The sequence below is a fragment of the Homalodisca vitripennis genome, unplaced genomic scaffold (assembly GCF_021130785.1).
Source record: "Homalodisca vitripennis isolate AUS2020 unplaced genomic scaffold, UT_GWSS_2.1 ScUCBcl_5834;HRSCAF=12757, whole genome shotgun sequence".
NCBI lineage: Eukaryota > Metazoa > Arthropoda > Insecta > Hemiptera > Cicadellidae > Homalodisca > Homalodisca vitripennis.
This window is the reverse complement of record NW_025781966.1, coordinates 1-20,939: the sequence shown is the minus strand read 5'-3', so window position 1 is coordinate 20,939 and position 20,939 is coordinate 1. Positions and strand designations below refer to the sequence as shown.

Below are 20,939 nucleotides of genomic sequence, written 5' to 3'. Positions count from 1 at the left end.
ACATGAAAATATGTATGTACTAGTACACAAAATAGTTTTGAATATATGGGTACAAAAATATACAATGTTTAACCAAATAATGTCAAGAAATTGCTGTACAATACATTTAAGTCAGCAGTTAAGAGCTTTATAGTTGAAAACTGTTTACTGTATACGAGGTCTGTGAGTATTTTGACGTAATTAAATCTAACTTTAATTGGAAAATATTCTAGCCTTAGTGATGTTTGACCATTGTCATGCTGTAGTCTTCAACAATAAAAATCTTGAAAACTGTACATCTCTACTTGGAATGCTTTAAATCTATATTGGAATTACCCAAGACTTCTACACGTATTACTCTAGACTTTTAGTGAGATTTCTGTACATCAACATGGATTACTTTATATGTATACCTGGATTTCTTAAGATTCTGTACTTGGATTTACTAAGAAATCTACACGGATTATTCTAGATTTGTAGTGGGGCTTCTTTAGATTGATTACTCCAGAGCACTACATTACTCATCTCCTCACATAATCCACTGATGTATGAGAAAGTGCAGAACTGCATTACTCTCATAGTATTTGGAACATTAAAATTAATTAATAACTCAATCAAACTTTTATCAATCCGATTTTATTTTACAATACAAAATATACAATTTACAATATTAAATTACTAGAAAAATAAACTACTCAGTGTAATAAATTGATGTAATAAAATACTAAGGAGTACATGCCAGGACAATAGAAAATAATTTAACAATGTTTACCTGTATATTCAATGAATATCTGTATATTCATTCAGGCTGAAATCTGTTTCAAAACATGTTTTGTTACTGAACCCTTTCATTTCCAGATGTTAATTGTTGTTTTTGCATAGATGTGTAGTACCCTTCTTTATTTATAGTAAAATACTAACTGTTGTAAATCTTTACATTTTATCTTGTCTACTTTTTGCAAAAAATAATGTTAATAATAATTATGTCCTCAATGAGCATGTTGACTCTTATGCTACTAGAAATTCTCTCCAAATTCATGTACCTTTTGTTAGGTTAAGTAAAACTAAATTCTCTTATGAAATTGTTAGCATAAGGCTATTTAATAGGCTGCACCTTTCTGCTCATTATAGTAGCTTCAATAGTTTTAGGAGTATTTTATACAATTGGCTGTTGAACAATCCTTTTTACAAAATTGATTAGCTCTTCAAAAGTGATGTATCTAGTCTAGTCTTCCAAAGTTAGTCTGAAGGTAGTTGTATCTGTATATGTTAATTGCTTTTATTTGTATGTATCTGTATGACGTAGCCTATCGTACAAATGTGTATTTAATGGCCAAATATATGACTTATGACTTAGTATAAGCTAAAATGACATTATGAGTTATTTATTAGACAAGATTCCTGTAACTTTTTAAATTATCAATCATTTTACTTTTTCATATGAAAAGAAATAATGACATCATATTAGACAAAAAATCCATTTTCAGAACTTTTCCATTTTGTTGTAAAAATTGAACCTATCCAACATTTTATTCACAAATAACTCTTAGATTTTTAACAAAAATCATTTGAAAAATTTTATTCTTCTCATTCAAAAAATAATAATATTAAATAATAACTGTTCTACATAACATGACGGTAATGCAAACTTATTCAGTCAACAACTACTTGTGAGGCATGTTTTTTAAGTAAGTACTGTTTTGATACATAACAAAATCAGGAAAAACTTTTGGTAAAAATTTGATTTTTTTTATTAAAGCCCATAATAACCCTTTATAGGTCACTCATTTTGACCGGGAACGCACATGGTTGGAAAAATCGACCACCTGAAAGAGGATAGTGTGTGCACCGCCTAAAAAAGTTTGGAATATTGAACTGAAACCTTTTTTTTGTGGTTAGTGGCATACACACATACTCTTAAAAATGTTTAGAAAAATGTTTATATATTTCACTTTTCTCTAACACTATGGTTGATTTTTTAACCAGTGAGCGTTTAAGGGAATAGCTTTCCCTCCATGTTCACTGGTTGAAATATCGACCACATTTTTGTGGATAAAAAACAAATTATTTGAGTTAGATTATTTGTTTATTTTGTACATATAACTATATTAGGGGACATATAAAGTGTATAAAATATATAATTTATTATGATATACTGTAATAATAATTTACTTATAATGGTATATTAATACAATATAATAAAGATTAACTAAAAGTAGTTGTGTTTTTTATAATAATACAAAAAAAATTGTTAGATAAGTAGTTCGTGTATTCTTTTCAAATTAAAACCTATTTTAATGATAGAAGGATTAATAGTAATTTATTTATGTACTAAAAGAGAAACTAAAACAGAAAGCCCTAATCAACTTTATAAGGTTAAATATTGAGAAAATTAATGGATAATTGAGAAAATTAACATGTTTTGACTTCTTTATAAAACTAAAAACTTTGACTTGTTCTGTAATATTTTACACTTTTGTAATTAATTATTCTGACAGATTCATTGGGTCTTTATGGAAGGGCACAAAACAATTAATGCACAAAGCAATTTTACACTTCTCGCATTCAATTTTGGCACCTCTTAGGCTTTTCTTTAGTACTACATCGAGCACAACGGCGACTTGACATAGATATAGGAAAATGAAGTATAGGAAAATCCGCCAACATCTGCCAATGATACCTCATTTACATGTCTTCCACTATTTTTTTTAATTTCTTTTACAAGAAGGTACTCTTACAATACGACTAGAGAAATTTTCCAATCAAGTCTTCAGCCAGTTTCTTCCGGAAGTTTAAATGTTTCATTGGCTTTAATTTTTGTTCTTTAGAAATGTATGTGTGTAGGATGAATGAATTGAGTATGACTGAATCAACCAAAAAGTAAAAGAGTTTTAGCCACCATTTTCTAGATTTTTGGCTTAATGCTGTAAGTTGACAGAAGATGATCAAAATGGTCAACTCCACCCATATACTGGTTATAGTCTTTCACTACTCTTGGGCATGTAACTGCCACTTTCCTCTCCCTTTTGTTCTTCTGTGTACCTCAGTTATATCATCTGGTACATGCATATTTGAAATAATTTTTATAGATTTAACGCCTCTATCTTTCCATTTAATAACAGAGATTTCTCCTGCAGATGCAAAATCACTCTGCCCTACTTTTAAATCTTTATCTTTCTTCAATAAATTTATTGGAAAGAATTTTCTGTCATTTCTAATGGTACCACATCCAAAAGAGAATTTAGCTAGCAGTTTTTGTAACAATGGGATGGTTGAGAAAAATCTGTCAAAAAATAGGTAGTATCCCAGGCCCTCAAAGAGTGTAAGAGTTGCCTTTTCGTCGCTTACATGGCACTTCCACTTCATACTCCATTCTACAAAAAAACAGAAAAATAATCATTAAACCAAGAATATTGGCTTGAAAAAAATATTGTAATAAACATTTAATTAAATATTTAAGTATTACAGGACTGTAACTAGAAATAAATTAATCGAAATTTTATTTTAGGGGGAAATAACTCGCAAGCCAAAAAATCTTAACATGTATTTCTATTATATTTTGTAAATTTACATGTTTCTATGTTCGTTGGTATATGTATTGCCAAAATATATCAAGAAAGTATTAATTTATAAACCACTGAAAACCTTGATGTATTTGAGGTTAGAGTAATTTTAATATATAAGTTTAATTTTCATACTGACAGTTTCAGATAAAACTCTAGATATACATGTTAAAAGGCAGACAACTTAACCATAAACAAGTATCAAAATATATCATGTTATAAATAATTACCTGTTATAATCCAGATGGAAAAATTTCCTGATGAACTGCCCTTATCTCGATAGAAGCTGCAGGCTCAAAAACGCTCACTGGTTGAAATTTCAACCACTTTTAACAGGCCAATGAGATAATATGGGTTCATGTTCAAACCTGAACCTTTCAACCAATGGCACCGATGTTCCTTACCTAATACAATGATACTGTGGACATAGAACCCATTTTCCTTCAGCAGGTCACTCAAAAATGAACCTTATTATCAGGTGGTTGAAATTTCAACCATGTGCATTCCATCAAACATCCCATATAATCAGGTAGTGTGCGTTTACTGGAAAGTTCTTGGTGGTTGATATTTCAACCATAACCTATAAAGGGTTTAAAGAACTTGTCATATCTAAAAACGTTTTATATACTGCCGTCAGAGAACATTACTGCCTACAACATGAGCATTTTGTCATGCTTCTACTGTTATAAAAACAAATTCTAGTCACTGGGCACTAAATTGGGGCTGTTTATGAAATTATCACATTCTTCCTAGCACAATGCTGCGATGATATTTCATGTTTGTTTTGTTGCATGTTCAGGGACATTATCATACAGGAAAACATGTTTTCTCAATAAAAATGTCATAGAGAACACTTATTGATACTTGAGAAAACTCTTTTAATCGATGAAATTGTGAAATGTCTCTTTCTGTCCCAAATCGGATGATCATTGAGGGTCGTCCACTACGTTTCTCATCATGAACATCCTTTTGGTCATCTTTTGAAGCTTTTAACAATCTGAGTGCCAATCCATCATTAATGTTTTGGCCATACACTTCTGACAGTAAATTTCAACTGCAATAGCGCCAAGAAAACAAATGACAGCACGTACTTCACAGTTACTGGATTCTCAATTGACGGGGAATTTGAAATGCATGAACAGATGTAAAAACGATCCATTTTTGCCGAATTGAGTCTGTGGCTAGCTAACAGATAAAGGAAGACAGTGCACAAGTGCGACCAACACCACAGCACCGGAATATCAAAACGGTACATACTTAAAAACACCCCTCTTAAATCTGCTGTTTATCAAGACACATTAAAGTAGGCATTATATGCATGGACATTTTTTAAAACACTGAAAGAGCGATTATTTTTAAAATTAAACATCACACAGATCTGGGGTTAATAGTAAAATATTAAAATCATATTTTTGTATAATTTATTTAGTAAAATTTGTAAAACTGTTAGGTAAAAAAAATAATTATTTATACATAGTTGCAATTTTTAGTTACAAAGAACTAACTACGAAAGAGGAAATAACACAAATGGTATACAAGTAAACAACAGATGACAACTGAGCTGGTAGACTGATGGGACACGACTCGTAGTTTGTTTTTCTATTTACGATGGTATTATGATTCAATAGCAATGACTAATGTATTATACATTTTCTGGAAAGAATGCTCTTTTTCACTGCATTACCACAGATTGATATTATTCTTGATATACTCTTATTCTGATAACAAAGTATTTTACATAATACTACATGGCACTGAAAGGGTTGAAGTGAAGGAACAGAATTCAGTAAGAGTACATTAATATAAAAAACATAGCCAATCAAAAGAGGTGGTAAAAAATTATATTATTGATAGGTAATAGGTTTATGTTAATAGTTATGTAAAACCCCACCAAGTAATACTTACTTCAAACAAAACTTACATAAATTTAAGATTGAAGAAACACATAAATTACAAAAACATTAAGATTGTTAAATCTTGAACGTGGCAGAAAAGTAATGAGACTGGAATCACTGAGACGATCTGGCAACACTGCAATCTCCTTATCACAACTTGTACTTTGATCTCTCCCAAAGACCCAATACAAGTTTCAACCTTGTCCAGTGGCTACATGACAGATAGAACGTGATAAGTGAAGTGTTTCTAGTGTGGTAAGTTCTGAAAATGAAACAGCATAGTTTGGAGCAATGGTGTGCCATTAAAGGCTGTGTGGATCTGTGACTTTTGACTTTTTCAAAGTTGCAAAAAGCTTATGGGTAAAATTTATTATCAAGAGCACAAGTTTTTCGGTGGCATAAAGCATTTTTAGAGGGCTGAGAAATTGTTGTAGATGAAGCTCGTTCTGGGAGACCGTCAAAATTGAAAACTGATAAGAACCTTGAACGATTGAAGGCTCTGGTGGGATCAGACCCTCGACTAACATTAAGGCTAATAAATGTAGAGTTCAGTTAATCGTTTCACTCTTCATCAGATTCTGACACAAGATTTGGGAATGAGAAAGTTGTGTGCCAAAGATGGTACCAAAACACCGGACAATTGAACAATTGCAAGAATGCATGCCTTGATCTTCTTGACAGTATTTAAATGACCCACATTTTTTCAGCTACATGATCACTTGTGATTAATTGTGGGTTTTGGAGTATGATCCTGAGACTAAACGACAAAGTAAAGAATGGCACTCCTAAATCTCCTCGACCAGTTCACATGATCAAATTAAAAACCATGACCTTGCTTATTTGTGTTTTTGATAACAGGGGGATCGTTCACAGACTTTGTGCCTCCAGAATGTCTCTGCTGGTGTACCTCAGGGCTCAGTATTTGGACCTTTCCTTTTTCTAGTCTTTGTGCATGATTTTAGTTTTAATGTACCTACCTTTTCTGTATTATACGCTGATGACAAAACATTAATCTGTTGGGGTAACAATGCAGATAAGGTTAAAGGTAAATTATCTAATGCAATTGAATTGTCAAAAACTTGGTTTTTAGCTAATAGTTTAGTTATTAATGAAAGCAAAACAGAAAACATAATTATTTCTTTAAATAAAAATCTGTCTATTGAAAGTGACTTTGCCAAACATGTCAAACTTTTAGGTATACATATTGACACCACATTAACGAGGGATGTACATGTAAATAATATTTGTAAGAAATTAGCAAGAATAAACTACCTTTTGCGTAAGTTAAAACCTACTGTAAGTCTAGATGTACTGTTCAAGACATTTTTGGCCTTTTTAATACTCATTTAATTTATGGTATAAGACTTTGGGGTAATTCAAGTTCTGCAAAAAAAACTCTTTCTATGGCAGAAAAAAGCAGTAAGAATTATAGCTGGACTTGGTTACAATGATTCCTGTCGAGTCAGTTTTGCAAACTTGAATATTATGACCCTTGCTTCCCTATATATTTTTAATAATAAATTTAATTCATGTTAGAGAAAATATAAATAAATTTGACAGTCAGAGTTCAATACATGAATATGACACTAGGTATAAGTCTAACTTGGTCTTGCCTAAAATAAGACTTGACAAAAGCCATAAGAGCTTTAGCTACCAACAGTTAAAGATGTTTAACAAGTTACCAATGTTAGTTAAGAATCAGCCTATTAATAAGCTTAAAATTTCTATTTCTAAGTGGCTTATCTCTAAAGCCTTTTCCACTACTGATGAATTTTTAATTTCTGATTGTTTAGATATTTTAACCTATTTTTAGTACTTTTATGTACCAATGACGAAACCTATTGTAATACGAGATATTATTTAACGGTGAATAAAATCTGAATCTGAATCAGAACAAACCAAGTCTTTTATAACGGCTCAGGAAAAATGTAATTCGCGCCAGATTGGATATTTTAGATCGTTGGATGCTCTATCATGACAATGCCCCCTACTGTCACACAACCACCTCTTCCAACCAGTTTTTGACCAATAAAGGTAATCCTGTGATTCCCCAGCCCTCCTATTCACCTGATATCAGTCCCTGTGACTTGTTTCTAAGATAAAAAACACTTGAAAGAGCATCATCTCAGTACTATTGAAAATATCGAACAGAGCAAAACTGAGGAAGTAAAAGTAAAGGTGATACCAGTTGAAGCCTTTCAGCTCTGCTATGGAGAGTGGAAACAAGGCCTCCACCACTTTACAGCTTCCCAGGAAAACTACTTTGAAGGTGATAAAACCTTTTATATGGTAAAACAGGTGATAAAACAAATTTAAATAGCTGAAATAAAGAGTCAGTCTCATTAATTTTCTGCCACACATTGTATTCCAAAAATACATCAACTTATTAGCTTGTTTTCATGTTATTCGTTGAATTTTAAGGCCATGAATAAAAATAATCTGTAGGGAAAATAATTCGAAACCAGAAAAGCTCAGAGCCAGAAAACTTTGAAAATGCAAAAAAGAATTACTTAATTAAAATCTTCATTCAAATGGTATCCAATATGTGACTCTAAACAAATATATTATTTACAGATTTCTCTCACTAATTCAGTATCACTTAATAGTAAATTTTTAAAGTTGATTACTCAATAAACCTACTAAAGTTGCATAATACTAATAAAATTGCATCTGTTGTATACATTGGTAATGGTCAGGTACTAAAAAGTTCTGTTTAGAAAGTTGACAAGCCTTAACGTATATATTACATTAAACCATTAATTACAAAGTTTTAAAATTAATCATGCATTTTCCAATGAAAATAAGCGGACAGTCGAGTGACAATAAATAACTATTTAAAAATGTAAACAAATCAAATCTCTTAGTGAGAAAGCCAACAAATCCTCTAAGTGGCTGGTTTTGATCCTGAAATGGTAGACCAATTAGGCCTTCTTGCACTGAGATTATACATTTTTCCAATTAGTAATTTTTTGCAGATTATGAAACTAGCAAAGAAATATTATTTAAAAATGCTTTTTATGATTTAAAGACGCATATTTAATTTATAAACTTCAAAATTAGATAGGTACCTGAAAAATTGAGAAATTTTACCCAAAGATTTCAAGAGAAATAAAAAAATTTTTTTTTACATTAAATTTTAATACAGTAACAATATTTTAATGTAAAGTTTGAAGTGTCAAAGGTATCAAAACGGTATATAATAAACATTTTATATAAAGAAGGAACTACAAAAAAGAGTACAGAAAATTCTAAAAAATTTTAGTAGTAACTTTATGAAAATTTAAAAAAATCTTTATTTCTAATATTATTTAACACTAAAAATCACAAAACATGCAACCCAACACATGATTATATTGTTTATTATAACAGTATCTGAATTCCAGGACATAAATTTTAGTGATATATCTTATGAAAATAAAATTTGCAATAATAATAATGTGAAATATTTTAATTGGTTAATTTCAACAAAACTAACCTGTGGTTATATTATAAACTATTGTATTTTTGTTTTTTTTTTACATTTATTAACTATCAAAAAATATATGTTGGCTAAGTTTTTACATGAAAATAAATGCTTAAAATCTTACCCCTATATTATTATACAGTTTGTTTTGGTTAAAGTTATATTGTATCATAAACAGAACAAAGGAATTTTAATACATCAAATTTTTAAGAACTGCCTCTGGTAAAACTTCATTAATTTGATGATTGAATGATTATCGCTTAGAAGATCAAAATGAAATTGCTACTAACACATAAATTAGTATAGGGTTTTAAAATATCGCTGGTAATATATATTAATAATTACAAATGTTTTCGTACATTCTAATATTCACATTTTTAGGAAGCAGAGGTATAGCATCAACACAGCCAAATAATTGGTTAAATTAATTAATAAGCTTAACAAAACTAATTTACAACAACAAAATCTAACACAACTCCTGTGTTGGTCATAACACACACAAAATAAAAATATAATAGGTTGTTACAGATAAAATCATGACTTAGTTATAGATCTCCCAAATTCAAACAATACAATTACTCCGAATTTTACTACAACATAATTAAAACACATAGTACAAAAATTCATACATTTCACTTTTAATGTAAACTTGAAAATAATGTCTTTTTACGGATTTATGTATACTTTAATCACAAGTATTTCTTACTTTAGAGAAAACAAAACAATTAATGTCTTTTCAATAAATGAATACTGAAAAAACATGTAAACTTGAGATTTTTGTGGTGAGTACGAAATGGAACATGTTCGAGATTCTACAAAGTTGAGTTGAACAGATCTAACTGAGATTTGAGCTGGTCTTCTTCGGAACAGTGACCGTTTCCTCCTCGGGTCTTTCACACCAGCTGTCGTAAGGGTTTTCTCGACACTGCTGGCGTGCCCAAGCCCGTCGGAAGAACCAATTCTTGCGCCTGCCCGCGAACCAGTTTGGAGGATGTGGGTTGCTTCGACGGTAGGAAGCTCGGTCGAACAACCAATCACTCCTGTGGTGAGACCTGAAAAACGAGACTGATTAGAATACAAAAACAGGTCTTATTATAATCAAGTCACTTAATTGTAATAAATCAACTTTTTTTCATTTGAATTTCTTTACTCAGCCAAATCATGGACAAATAGATACAATTGTATAGAACATTGTTAAGTTATGAAGCTAAATAAACAAAATTAATTTTACTGATCATAGTTAATTATGATGAACTAAAACATCAAAAGAGGTTGAGCTAAAGCTCTGAAGCAATTGCGCTCACCAGATCATTTACGGAATAAAATGCCTGAATAATTAAATAATGTTTTAATTTCCTTCTGAAAGAGGTTTCAGTTTTACAAGATTTGTTATCAAGTGACAAGGCATTGTAAGTTTTGGGCCCCCTAATATATTGTTGACTTTTCAAACTGTTGCTGTGGTGTTGTTTTACCAGACTATCCTTATATCGTGTTAGATCCTTAAAAGTGTTCACTTTGAACTTTAGTCATCAACTCTTTTTGGATCTCTCCAAATGAACATGACTCCTGATTCCAGGAGTTAAGCCTGTGACAGCGTCGGATTCCAGACGCTGCACTAAGAGAAAGGTGAACTGGAGCTTAACCCTTTTAACCCCGGCCATTAAATCAAGTGATGTGCCAGAAATCCCAAGCCATTTTCAGACAAAATGTAAGGGTTTTGTAAAAAATTCATAACTCAGTTATTTTTTAAGATATTTAGGTAATTCTTTTTTTGTTTTACTTATTTATACATGTAGCTTACAGAAATATACAAATAAAATTATTATTTTGAAAGTAATTTTTTTACATACATATACATATATAAAAAATAAATAAAAATGAAAAAATTTCAAGTTTGATCATGGAAACCATACAGATAAAAAAATATTTGACACAAAAATACCCATTTACTTTATGATATATTTAATCCTTAATAAAAGGAAACAAAAATTATAGGCCTACCTTATTTACAAGTGGAGTAACATCAATTTTTGTAAAGCCGTGTAAATTTTTCTTTTTGCCATTTCTGGGCAAGGCAATGTAACAAGACCTTTGAAATTCACAGTACTTAAAATAAACATAAAACCAAAGTTATTTCTGACAAAATAACTAAAACTGTTCATAATCTAAATTTTAAAAAAGTTTTAAAACAATATTTTCACGATAAAACAATATGTTTTCAAGATATCTATCACTCAAATCGTCGTCACTAATCACATCCACACCATTTGCAACTAGGTTACTAATTAGTGTATTTTCACTTACGGGAGACTTTGAACGATGTCTTTTACTCATTTTGAAATCAAACAGATAATAAACTAAACTTTAACTGCCGTACTTTACACTGCTTTAACCTAAAACTGTGAAGAAAACGGAATATTCACAACCACGTGATATACAGCTGTCTGCAACAAGTGTGAGCAGTCAGTCGAGACGAACTGCAATTGCTCAGTCACAGACTGACAAAATACAAAGTCAAAACCATTACAAAAACTAATATATTTCGATGCAAAATATCTTTGTGCACAAGTCTGTGAAATTTCAAAGCATTTGGTGAAATAGTAAAGTAATAAAAAGTGCACGTCCGCACTATACGGACGTCGGGGTTAAAAGGGTTAACTCAACATTCACATTAAATCAACCCTTCCCACAATAGCTACAATATGTGTAGAAAACTCGATTACTCCACCATGCTTAGAGATTGTTGTATTTAAAACACCACAGTTCACCTGATGAGACAATGAGAATAACTTCTTTATCTACATTAAACTATATTTTGTAGTCTAGTTGTCTCTGATGTCAAAACGATGTAAAGGATTTATTTTGAGCTTGTTCGTCACCAACTTAATTTGAATCTCTTTAGACAAACGTGACTCCAGATTCCAGGAGTCTAGTTTGCGACAGCATCATATTCCAGATGTTGCAATAAGAATAATGCAATAAGAAGGTGAACTGGAGCTAAACTAAACATTGATATTGAATCAACACTTTGCACCAAGGTTTGTGTACAATTTTGTAACTATATTTTTGGAAATAAAGCATTGGAAAATAATGGAAAGTATAAATAAAGTTTAGATTTCATTTTCCACTGTGTCAATTGAATCCAGCTTTTCATTCAGTACGAACAAGTGTAATCTTTCTATGCATATTTTTCAACCTAAAATTTAACAGGCAATTCCACGTTATGTTAGGATAATATGATTAAATGTAAATTTAAACTTACCATCTGGTTTTAGACCTTGATTCCCCTGACTTAATGAACCAGTCTCCATTTTTGTTCGTTTTATTTGTTTATGGATGTGCTTTTATATGCAAACGTCCATTGACGAGGCTTGTTGGTTGGCAAAATAACTTTGTCTTTTCCTGCATAATTTGGTTCTCTTTTGTCTTTCTTTTCAGATTCATCAATAATTGTAATCTCAACAACACTTTCGGCATATTTTTTGCGATCTTTTAATCACAGGGGTCGCTCTTTTAGAATGCCTTTCTTTATCTTTGCCAGCAAAGTCACCTTTCACCTGATCATTCTTGAAATTTCTATCCCATTTGAAACCTTTATCACTAAATTTACAGTTACCTCTCATACATCTTATCAAATGTTTCTGGTGGGATCTTTACTTTTTCATTGACGACATCTTTTAAGGTGTGATAGGTATCTGGTGCCATTTTGTTGTTGCTACTTTGACTTTTCCCACAGTTATCTTTCAAGTACTTGGTAACAATATCCACTGCTGACTTATCCACAGTGAACGTCTCACGTTTTGCTTGAGGTACGTCACGTTGAAAGTTATCAGTTGTTGGTTTGTTCTGTTTTAAACTATTATCAACATTTTTGCAGTATTTATCATGCATTTTACTGAACAGTTCTGATGGAATATTAACTTTTTCATTGAGTTTATTTTTTAAAGATTGATAGTCACTGACCAAACCATTTTTACAGCTCTCCTTCAAAAATCTAGTGACGAATTCAAATGTTGCTTTATCTGGTAAACTTTCACTTTTTGACTCAGGAGCTTCATTTCTAAATTTGTCACTGGTTGGGTTTCCATCTTTCATTCTGTGAGAAAAAAATTTACTTGATGGTTTATCGCCATATTTGATCGACTCTGTTTTTGTTTTTTCATTCTTCTGATTCATTTCGCTGAAATACTCTCCTTTACCACTATTGAAATGTTTGTTTTTTTCCCTGTAAAATTCACCTTCATTTCCATCACTTGAATCACCATAAATATATTGAATATCCGCACTGTTAAATCTTTTATGTTTCTGTTTATTTAATTGTTTGACATCAATGTTCTTCTCACTTTTCAACAATTTATAGTAGTCACCATTTTTTCTGCCTTCACCGGTTTGTTTGCTATAAACCTTTCCAGTGCTGTCCTTGTCTACTTCATACTGATAACCTTCAACAACTGTTTGCTTTTGTCCATCCTTCCTCTCATTAAAATGTTTGCTGTCCTTTTTCATTAGAATTTTGATTGTTTTTTTTCATTAAAGATAGGTTTATCTTTTCTTTTTTCCACGTCATTGGTATTTTTTGGATCTTTTTCAAACGCCTTCTCCTCATTTTCTTGACACTCATAAAATAATCCTTTCAATTCCTCTTTGTAACCAGTCTTCTCTAGTTTACACCATTGGTTTTCGAATCTCCTCTCCAGTTTTTTCACCTTATTTAGAACATTGGTGGCCAACTTCTCCATAGATCTTGAAACCCCCAATTCTACTTCATTGAGCGCATTGAACAAAGTATCCTTCTGTTTTCTCAAAACTCTGTGTAGTTCTGAATTTTCAGTAACAACATCTTCCAGATCTTTCAAGCCGACATGAAGTGCATCCAAAATTAACAACGCTTGAGCAAATTTATTGTGCATCTCAGCAGAGCCTGTAATTTCATTTAAAACTTCAAAATATTTTCTGACTTGATGATTGTCAATTTTTAATGATTGCTTTTTCCACACCCCTTTGGAATTTTCATTAAACTGAATTATATCATCCAACGGGTTATCAGATGTTCTCGCCATTCCCTTATCGGCCTGTTCCTCATTGGCATACAACTCATCTAAGGTGTCTACAGTCACATCATACTTATCTGCCCACGTCATTGAAGGCGGAAAGAGACTATCCTGAAGCTTTTGAGTAATCGGCAAATCTGAAACATGAATATCCATTTTCAGAATCAAGTTTTTATTCTTATTTTCTTTACAGAATGGACAAAATCACTTACAATAAATACATATTAAAATAATGTATAAAAATATAGTGTAAAGAGATATAAACGTTGTACATCTCTGGATAAATTAACCCTCCCTACGCCGTACATGGATATATTAGAATGGTAGATTTTGACCAAAACGCCAAATACAGTTTTATCAAATATTATAAGTATAAAAACTATAACTTATATAACTTTTATAACTTTATAACTATAAATATTATAACTCTTGGAGAGTTTGTTTAGTTCATAAAGGGCCTTTGACATGCTTGGTACGCTCTCCGTGCTTATTGCGGTTGCTAAGGAATTATTTATGAACGACCTTCACTCTGGGGCAGGAGGAGGGAGGGAAGAGCCCTTTTTCTAACTCCAACCACGTGCATGTCAGTTATTTATTTTTTGAATAAGCCAAATATATCTTCACACTTGGATGGTTTTAAGTTTTAACTTTGGTTAAACTTTTAGCATTAATGAGGAATACACTGTGACATTCTATTATTACTTTTGGTCTAATATTTAAAAAACATATCTCAACCAATATCAACTTACAAACTGATCTGGAGCTATCGATAGCAGACTATTATTAGCCCTAAAATAATTTCTTGTTTCTAATTTTATAACCTTACAGATATTATCATTGGCATTATTAATAAATTCATCATTACATTTTATTTTGGCTTCTTTGACTTTCTATACAAATTATAGCAGTTTCTTAAAGCTTTATTTACCCTATACGCTGGTATTGTCAAGTATTAATACAGTAATATTACTTATTTTGTGGAGGCACTCATCAAACAATTTATTTCCATTGTAAGTTTTCTTTTTCTTTTGCAAAATACTGTACTTTTGAATCATTGGACAGAAGTAATTGTATAAATACACAAGATTATTTATGGAGTATTCAAAAGCAGTATTAGTGTCTGTAATTTCAAAAAGGCTATACCAATCAAAAGTGTTGAACATACAAGTTTAAATTATTTTCTTTTTACTCTGCTAAAGGAGATCTGTTTCAACTGTAAAGGTTATATATGGGACACAGAAATTTAACTGATCATCTTGTGGTCCGAAATCTGATAATTCTAAAAACAATACATAAAAAAAGTTTTTATCTCAATTCTTAACAATATTGTCCAATAGTACTTTTGATTATTTACATGATACAAACTAAAAGATTTGAGTAAGTTGATCAACTGTTGTAAACAGTTTAGCATCATTGAACTTGAAAAATCGATATTAACATCCGCTTCCAAAACGACCTTACTCTTAGGCTTCCAATTACAAATAAAATGTAACAAAGATACAAGAAAGTAATAATGTTACCATTACTATCTGGTTCTCTATACAAGGACATACAAATATTACACTGTAACTATTTAAGTATAGAAGCAGCTTCAAGAAGTCTGGGAAAAGGTCAGATGCAAGACATCCATTATTTCAAATTGAATACGATCTTAATATCAAAAACAGGGTACCCCCATACAACTCATCTCTACAATATACTGATGCTAATTTAAAAACCATTAGGCACATATGAATTTACTTCATACTTAAAGAGCCAGTTTTCAATAATCCAAACATTTTATTACCTACATCTAAACCTACTACTGATTTATTTACTTTATTTTGTTAGGGTCTGAACAATGAGATACAGCACATTCACCCATCTATCTTTAACCAGACTTCTAATCACTAAGGTCTAGATTATTTCTACAAATATTAGCAGTATGTGAATAAAGGATCATATCTATGATAGTGCAACCGGATCTGATGGTTGACAATTTTCCAAAGAGCACCGCCTTTCTTTTCCCCTCTCTAAGAGTGGCTCGGAGTTTGAAGTAAAGGACATGGGGACACTCTCGACAAGTCATTAACCAGAACAAAGAGATCTGACAAAGTCACAATCCGAGACTATACAGTGATTTCCGTGATCCCTCATTAAAATCCATGACTTTTTGAGAACTTATACGGTACACACCCTTATAATTACTCCTTCTCAAAGGATTATAGAATTCATTTTAAACAAACAATAAACATTACAAGTGAAACAATATTTTTAATTTCTTAAACATTAAAAAACTTGTTGATTTGTCTTGGTTTATTTTATTATTGCGTTTTTTTTTTTCAAAGATTGTTTTAAACTTCAACAACTGCAATATTTTTTAATGATTTATTTGACATGACCAGATTTTGTTCCAAAATAGAGTTCCTATTAATCAAATTTCAAACCTTACGACGTCTAACATTGAAAAAAAATCAATACTTTCCTTTACAAACAAAAATTAATACTTAACTCGGGATATTCAACGCTAAAAAGTATTAAACATATTATACTACCTCTAAGAAAAGCTGGAGTTTCAACATTCATTTCCATTTTCCAGTCAAGAGCATCTGCAACACACAAATTGTTTTAGAATTTTTCCAAGTCACTGAGTGACATGTGTGTCATAAAAAGTATTACAAAAGAATATTTTAAAAACATGCACACACTGATGGTTAGGACAGACGCTGTATACAGCGATTCACTGCAGTATTATTTCTTAAAAGTTCCTTTCAGGATGTTTCTGCCATACTTAAGTAATTTGTTTTCAGTGTTTTATACTTTATTGTTTGTTTTTATAAAGAACTAGCGGGCCCGGCGCGCTTTGCTGCGCATTTCAATAATTTTTTGCAAAAGTTGCCCGCGGCTTCGCACGCAATTTCCCGTTGAAAACAGTACACTATATTCACTTATTCTTTTTCTATCACATTCTAAACATTGCTGAGATAATTGATAGTCGTTCCATCGTGAGCCTCTTGGGCGTATTATGAAGGTATGTACCATATTCCTGCCTCTATCTAGCTGTTACCCACGGCTTCGCACGCAAATCTTAAGAACCGAAGTCCTTATATTACTTAGTAAATTTTTTTTTTACTATAATAAATTTTAGATTAAATTAGTTATATCTCCGATGCCACGATTGAGCTTGCTTTGTTGTCTCGATCGAGAGAATATGTACACACGGAGTTTTGAAGAACCATACTTCTGTCAAAAAAAACAACTAAGGTTGATTTTATAACATTCTTTATACGAGGGCTGTTTTTTTTTTCAAGTTCCGATAGGCCATAAATAATAAACACATTGAGATAAAAAGATGATTTTATTACCAAAAGATTCGTAATTTCTTACTTATTTTTCTACGTAGTCACCAAAAATGTTGAGGCACTTGTCGTAGCGAGAGACAAGCTTTTCCTATACCCTCCTCGAAGAAGTCTGCCGCCAGTGAGTCTCAGGTAGACCCTTACAGTTGCTTGAAGCTCTTCGTTGTCAGCGAAGCGTCGTTCCACCTAACCACGCCTTCATTTCTCGAAAGAGGTGATAGTCACTGGGCGCCAAGTCAGGACTATACGGCGGATGGTCGAAAACTTCCCATTTGAACTTTTGCAGAAGTTGTTTTGTGACATTGGCACTATGCGGTCGTGCATTATCGTGGATCAGGACCACGCCGGATGACAGCATTCCTCTCCGTTTGTTTTGTATTGCTCTCCGGAGGCGATGTAGAGTCTCACAGTATGATTCCTTTGTTATCGTTGTTCCCTGTTGCATGAACTCAACCAGAAGCACACCTTTTTGGTCCCAAAACACTGTAGCCATTGTTTTCCTTTTGGTCAAAGTCTGCTTGAATTTTTTGGGCTTGCTAGGGGAGTGAGTGTGCATCCATTGCTTTGATTGTTCCTTGGTTTCTGGATTTTCATACAGGACCCAAGTTTCATCCCCAGTAACAATAGACTTTAAAAAACTGTCTTTCTCGTTGTCATATCGCGTCAGAAAAAGTTAGGGCTGACGCCATTCGCTTCGTTTTGTGATCCTCACTCAACATTTTGGGTACCCAACGGGCACACAATTTTCGGGTACCCTAGCTCGGTGGTCACAATCTTGTACAAGGAAGACCTTGAAATGGCTGGAAATTCGGTAGAAAGTTCATCAATTGTAAACCTCCGTTTCTCCCGGATCGCTTGGTCAACTCGTTCAACCAAACTTGCAGTAGCGACCGACTTGCGTCCTTGACCGCCTTCGTCATGGACGTCTGTTCGACCTTCAGCAAATAGCCTACACCATTTTCTTATCGCGCTATCACTCATACAGTGTTTCACCATACACAACACTCATTCTGCGATGGATTTCAGCAGCACTACATCCTTCAGCTTGAAGGAAACGAATCACACTTCGCAACTCACAACTGGCGGGAGAATTGATCGTAGCGGCCATCTTTACTCGCCCGTAGCTCGGCTACGACTGATGGATTGGAGCCGGCAACGGCGTTGGTTGTAGTGGGGGAGCGGCGCAATTGCACAACACGCAGCCCCGCCTCCCGCCACTACGCTGGTTATTTGGAGAAACAAACGGAACTTGAAAAAAAAAAACAGCCCTCGTATTTGTAGCCAAACGTAAGATAGTAATTATGATATCTGCATTACTCTTCTGATCAAGCATGAGCATGGTTTATATTAAATAAAATATTGCAGTTAAAGGTGAATTTTTACGTCAAATTTGAATTGTATTATCTGGATAAGTAAAGTCTATGTTTTAACAGTGATTGCAAAAACAGTTTAAACAAAATTTGTCGTTTCTCTTAAGCTTACTCTATGCTTTAAAACTATAAGTGTAAATATATGTTTACAAAGAACAGCTGATTAAAAATTTGAAAAGACGTTAACATACGTTTTGCTGCAATGCATTTCTTATGGGTATTTCTGTAAACCAGTGGGGCGGAATCCTGAATCGGGAAAGGGATGGGGCAATAGCTTATAAACCTTCTCCGTTGGAAAAATACATATACGTACAAATTTTCATCATGATCGGTCCAATAGTTCACGATTCCATAAAGGACAAACATACAAACATTCATTTTTATATATATAGAAGATTTAGATCACTTCAGTGTTGAAATAAGCATTATTTTGACAATTAGATGTAAAAAAAAATATTTACAAAATAAGAATAAATTCTATTCAAACGTTAAATAGAAAAAAAAAAAAAAAAAAAAAAAAAAAAAAAATGATTAGGTGATTTGGATTCTACTGAGCATACAAATATTTTTTATGGTATGAATAAACTATAAGGCATGCCTACTACTTGAGTTGAGTTGAAATTAAAATTTTGGTGATAAATATAAATCATAAATACAACCGAGCGTTGGCCAGTGGCAGTACAGCCAAGTCACAACTTCTACTAATAACTTATGAAGAAGCCACAAGTAAGAGGTTAGTGGTGGCAGAAAGTAATATAACTGAATTGAATGCCTCAGGAGAAAATTAACACATAGACAATAAATATGAAAGGGATAATAAACCAGATGGGACGAAAACAATCAATGCTAAGTAGATATTTAAAACAAAGGAAGTTGAAACTAAGAAAGTTCAATTTGTCCCAAGAGTTTATCAATAGACAGTTTAAAAAAAAAATGAAAAAGTATATCCCAAATTTTAAGCTTACAATTTTTATTTGATAGATAAATTAAAAATCAAAAGTGGGATGTTAAATTTAATAACTTAGCTACATGCTTTATCATGTGTTGTAACTATTTATTATTATCATCATGTGCCAATATTCTGAATTGTTTACAATGTTGTAGGGTTTATTAAAAAGTGTGTTATAAGAATGTTTTATAAGTTTTACTAATATAATTTTACAGTTATGAAACATTGTACATAAGTGTATACTCAAGAATCATTTCATTTCCTAAAATTATAAAATAATAATGCCCAAAACGACATTTGGTTTCAAGAAATTAATCCCCAAAGTAGTTTTTGTTGTTTGTAATTTGAAATTCAGCTGCTAATGATCAGAGTGCAACTCAGATTCCCAACTTAATCTGTTACTGTTATTTAAGTTTACTTAATATTACCTTCAGTCGGTACAGCTAGAAATTCAATACTGTTTGGTTTGTTTGTTTGTTCTGTGAGGTGATTAAAATGAAGAAATCATGTCATATCAGACAATGTTACAGGAAAATAAATGTTTACCCATACAACTACTGATTGTGACAGGAAGCCTTTTGTTGAGAACCTTACCATGCAAGATTAGAGACCGAAGGTCTGAATCTAACATAAATAAAGATAACTGACAACTGTTACAAGGACTGGACATTGGACCCAGCCAAGCATGTAGCTGTCAAAACTGGTTTACCATTTCAAAAATTATGTTAGTTTGTTATTGTTATTTGCTGTGGGATAAAAAAAAAACAAATACTTATTTGGGTCAGAGGATACAGTAAGCATTTTGAGTATTCCTCAGCATGTTTATATGCTTTAACACAATTCATTCCCAGAGCTTAAACATATTGACTTCTCTGAGCAATTCATAACTAGGACCGTTGTGCCACTTGGGAGCAAAAGCCTTAAAGAATAAGATCTGGCTTTCATGGTTGTCAACTAATCAACCCTAACAGGGAGCCTGTAGAAAGTAAAATTTATAAGAATAACCCACACATGCTTCCAGGGACATCATTTTTCTATTTAAATTAGTTAGATTTGTAAGAGAAAACAATTTCTATTGTAAAAAAATACAGCATGGAAGTTTGTATTGTGTATGGAATCGGGAAGAGAACGTAAAACAAGGTTACTTAACTATCGGTGGCCATGTAGGCCAGATTGGAGACAAGTACTGCAGAAGTGGCAAAGAATAGGAACCAACGGAAAGAGGAGTCGAAACATCACATCTCTTCCCGTCCGGCCTCTAACAAACTCTGGTGGGGGCTGAGTGCTCAGTCCCACTGGTACCGGCTGCCCCCACCTCCTCCTGGCTGACT

General features: G+C 32.3%; 1 protein-coding gene and 1 long non-coding RNA gene across 2 annotated transcripts; both read right to left on the bottom strand.

The window, feature by feature from the left end:
* Window positions 1-8,571: 8,571 nt before the first annotated feature.
* LOC124373544 lies at window positions 8,572-12,225 on the bottom strand. Its single transcript, XM_046831905.1, has 2 exons — window positions 12,163-12,225; window positions 8,572-9,952 (listed from the first exon to the last, which is right to left on the bottom strand). Exons 1-2 carry the CDS (start codon window positions 12,209-12,211, stop codon window positions 9,603-9,605), a joined length of 399 nt encoding a protein of 132 aa, XP_046687861.1. The 5' UTR covers window positions 12,212-12,225; the 3' UTR covers window positions 8,572-9,602.
* A 1,828-nt stretch (window positions 12,226-14,053) lies between these two features.
* Window positions 14,054-20,841, bottom strand: LOC124373543. Its single transcript, XR_006923448.1, has 3 exons — window positions 20,759-20,841; window positions 16,486-16,539; window positions 14,054-14,088 (listed from the first exon to the last, which is right to left on the bottom strand). It is a non-coding gene; the product is annotated as an uncharacterized LOC124373543 (long non-coding RNA).
* Window positions 20,842-20,939: the final 98 nt, after the last annotated feature.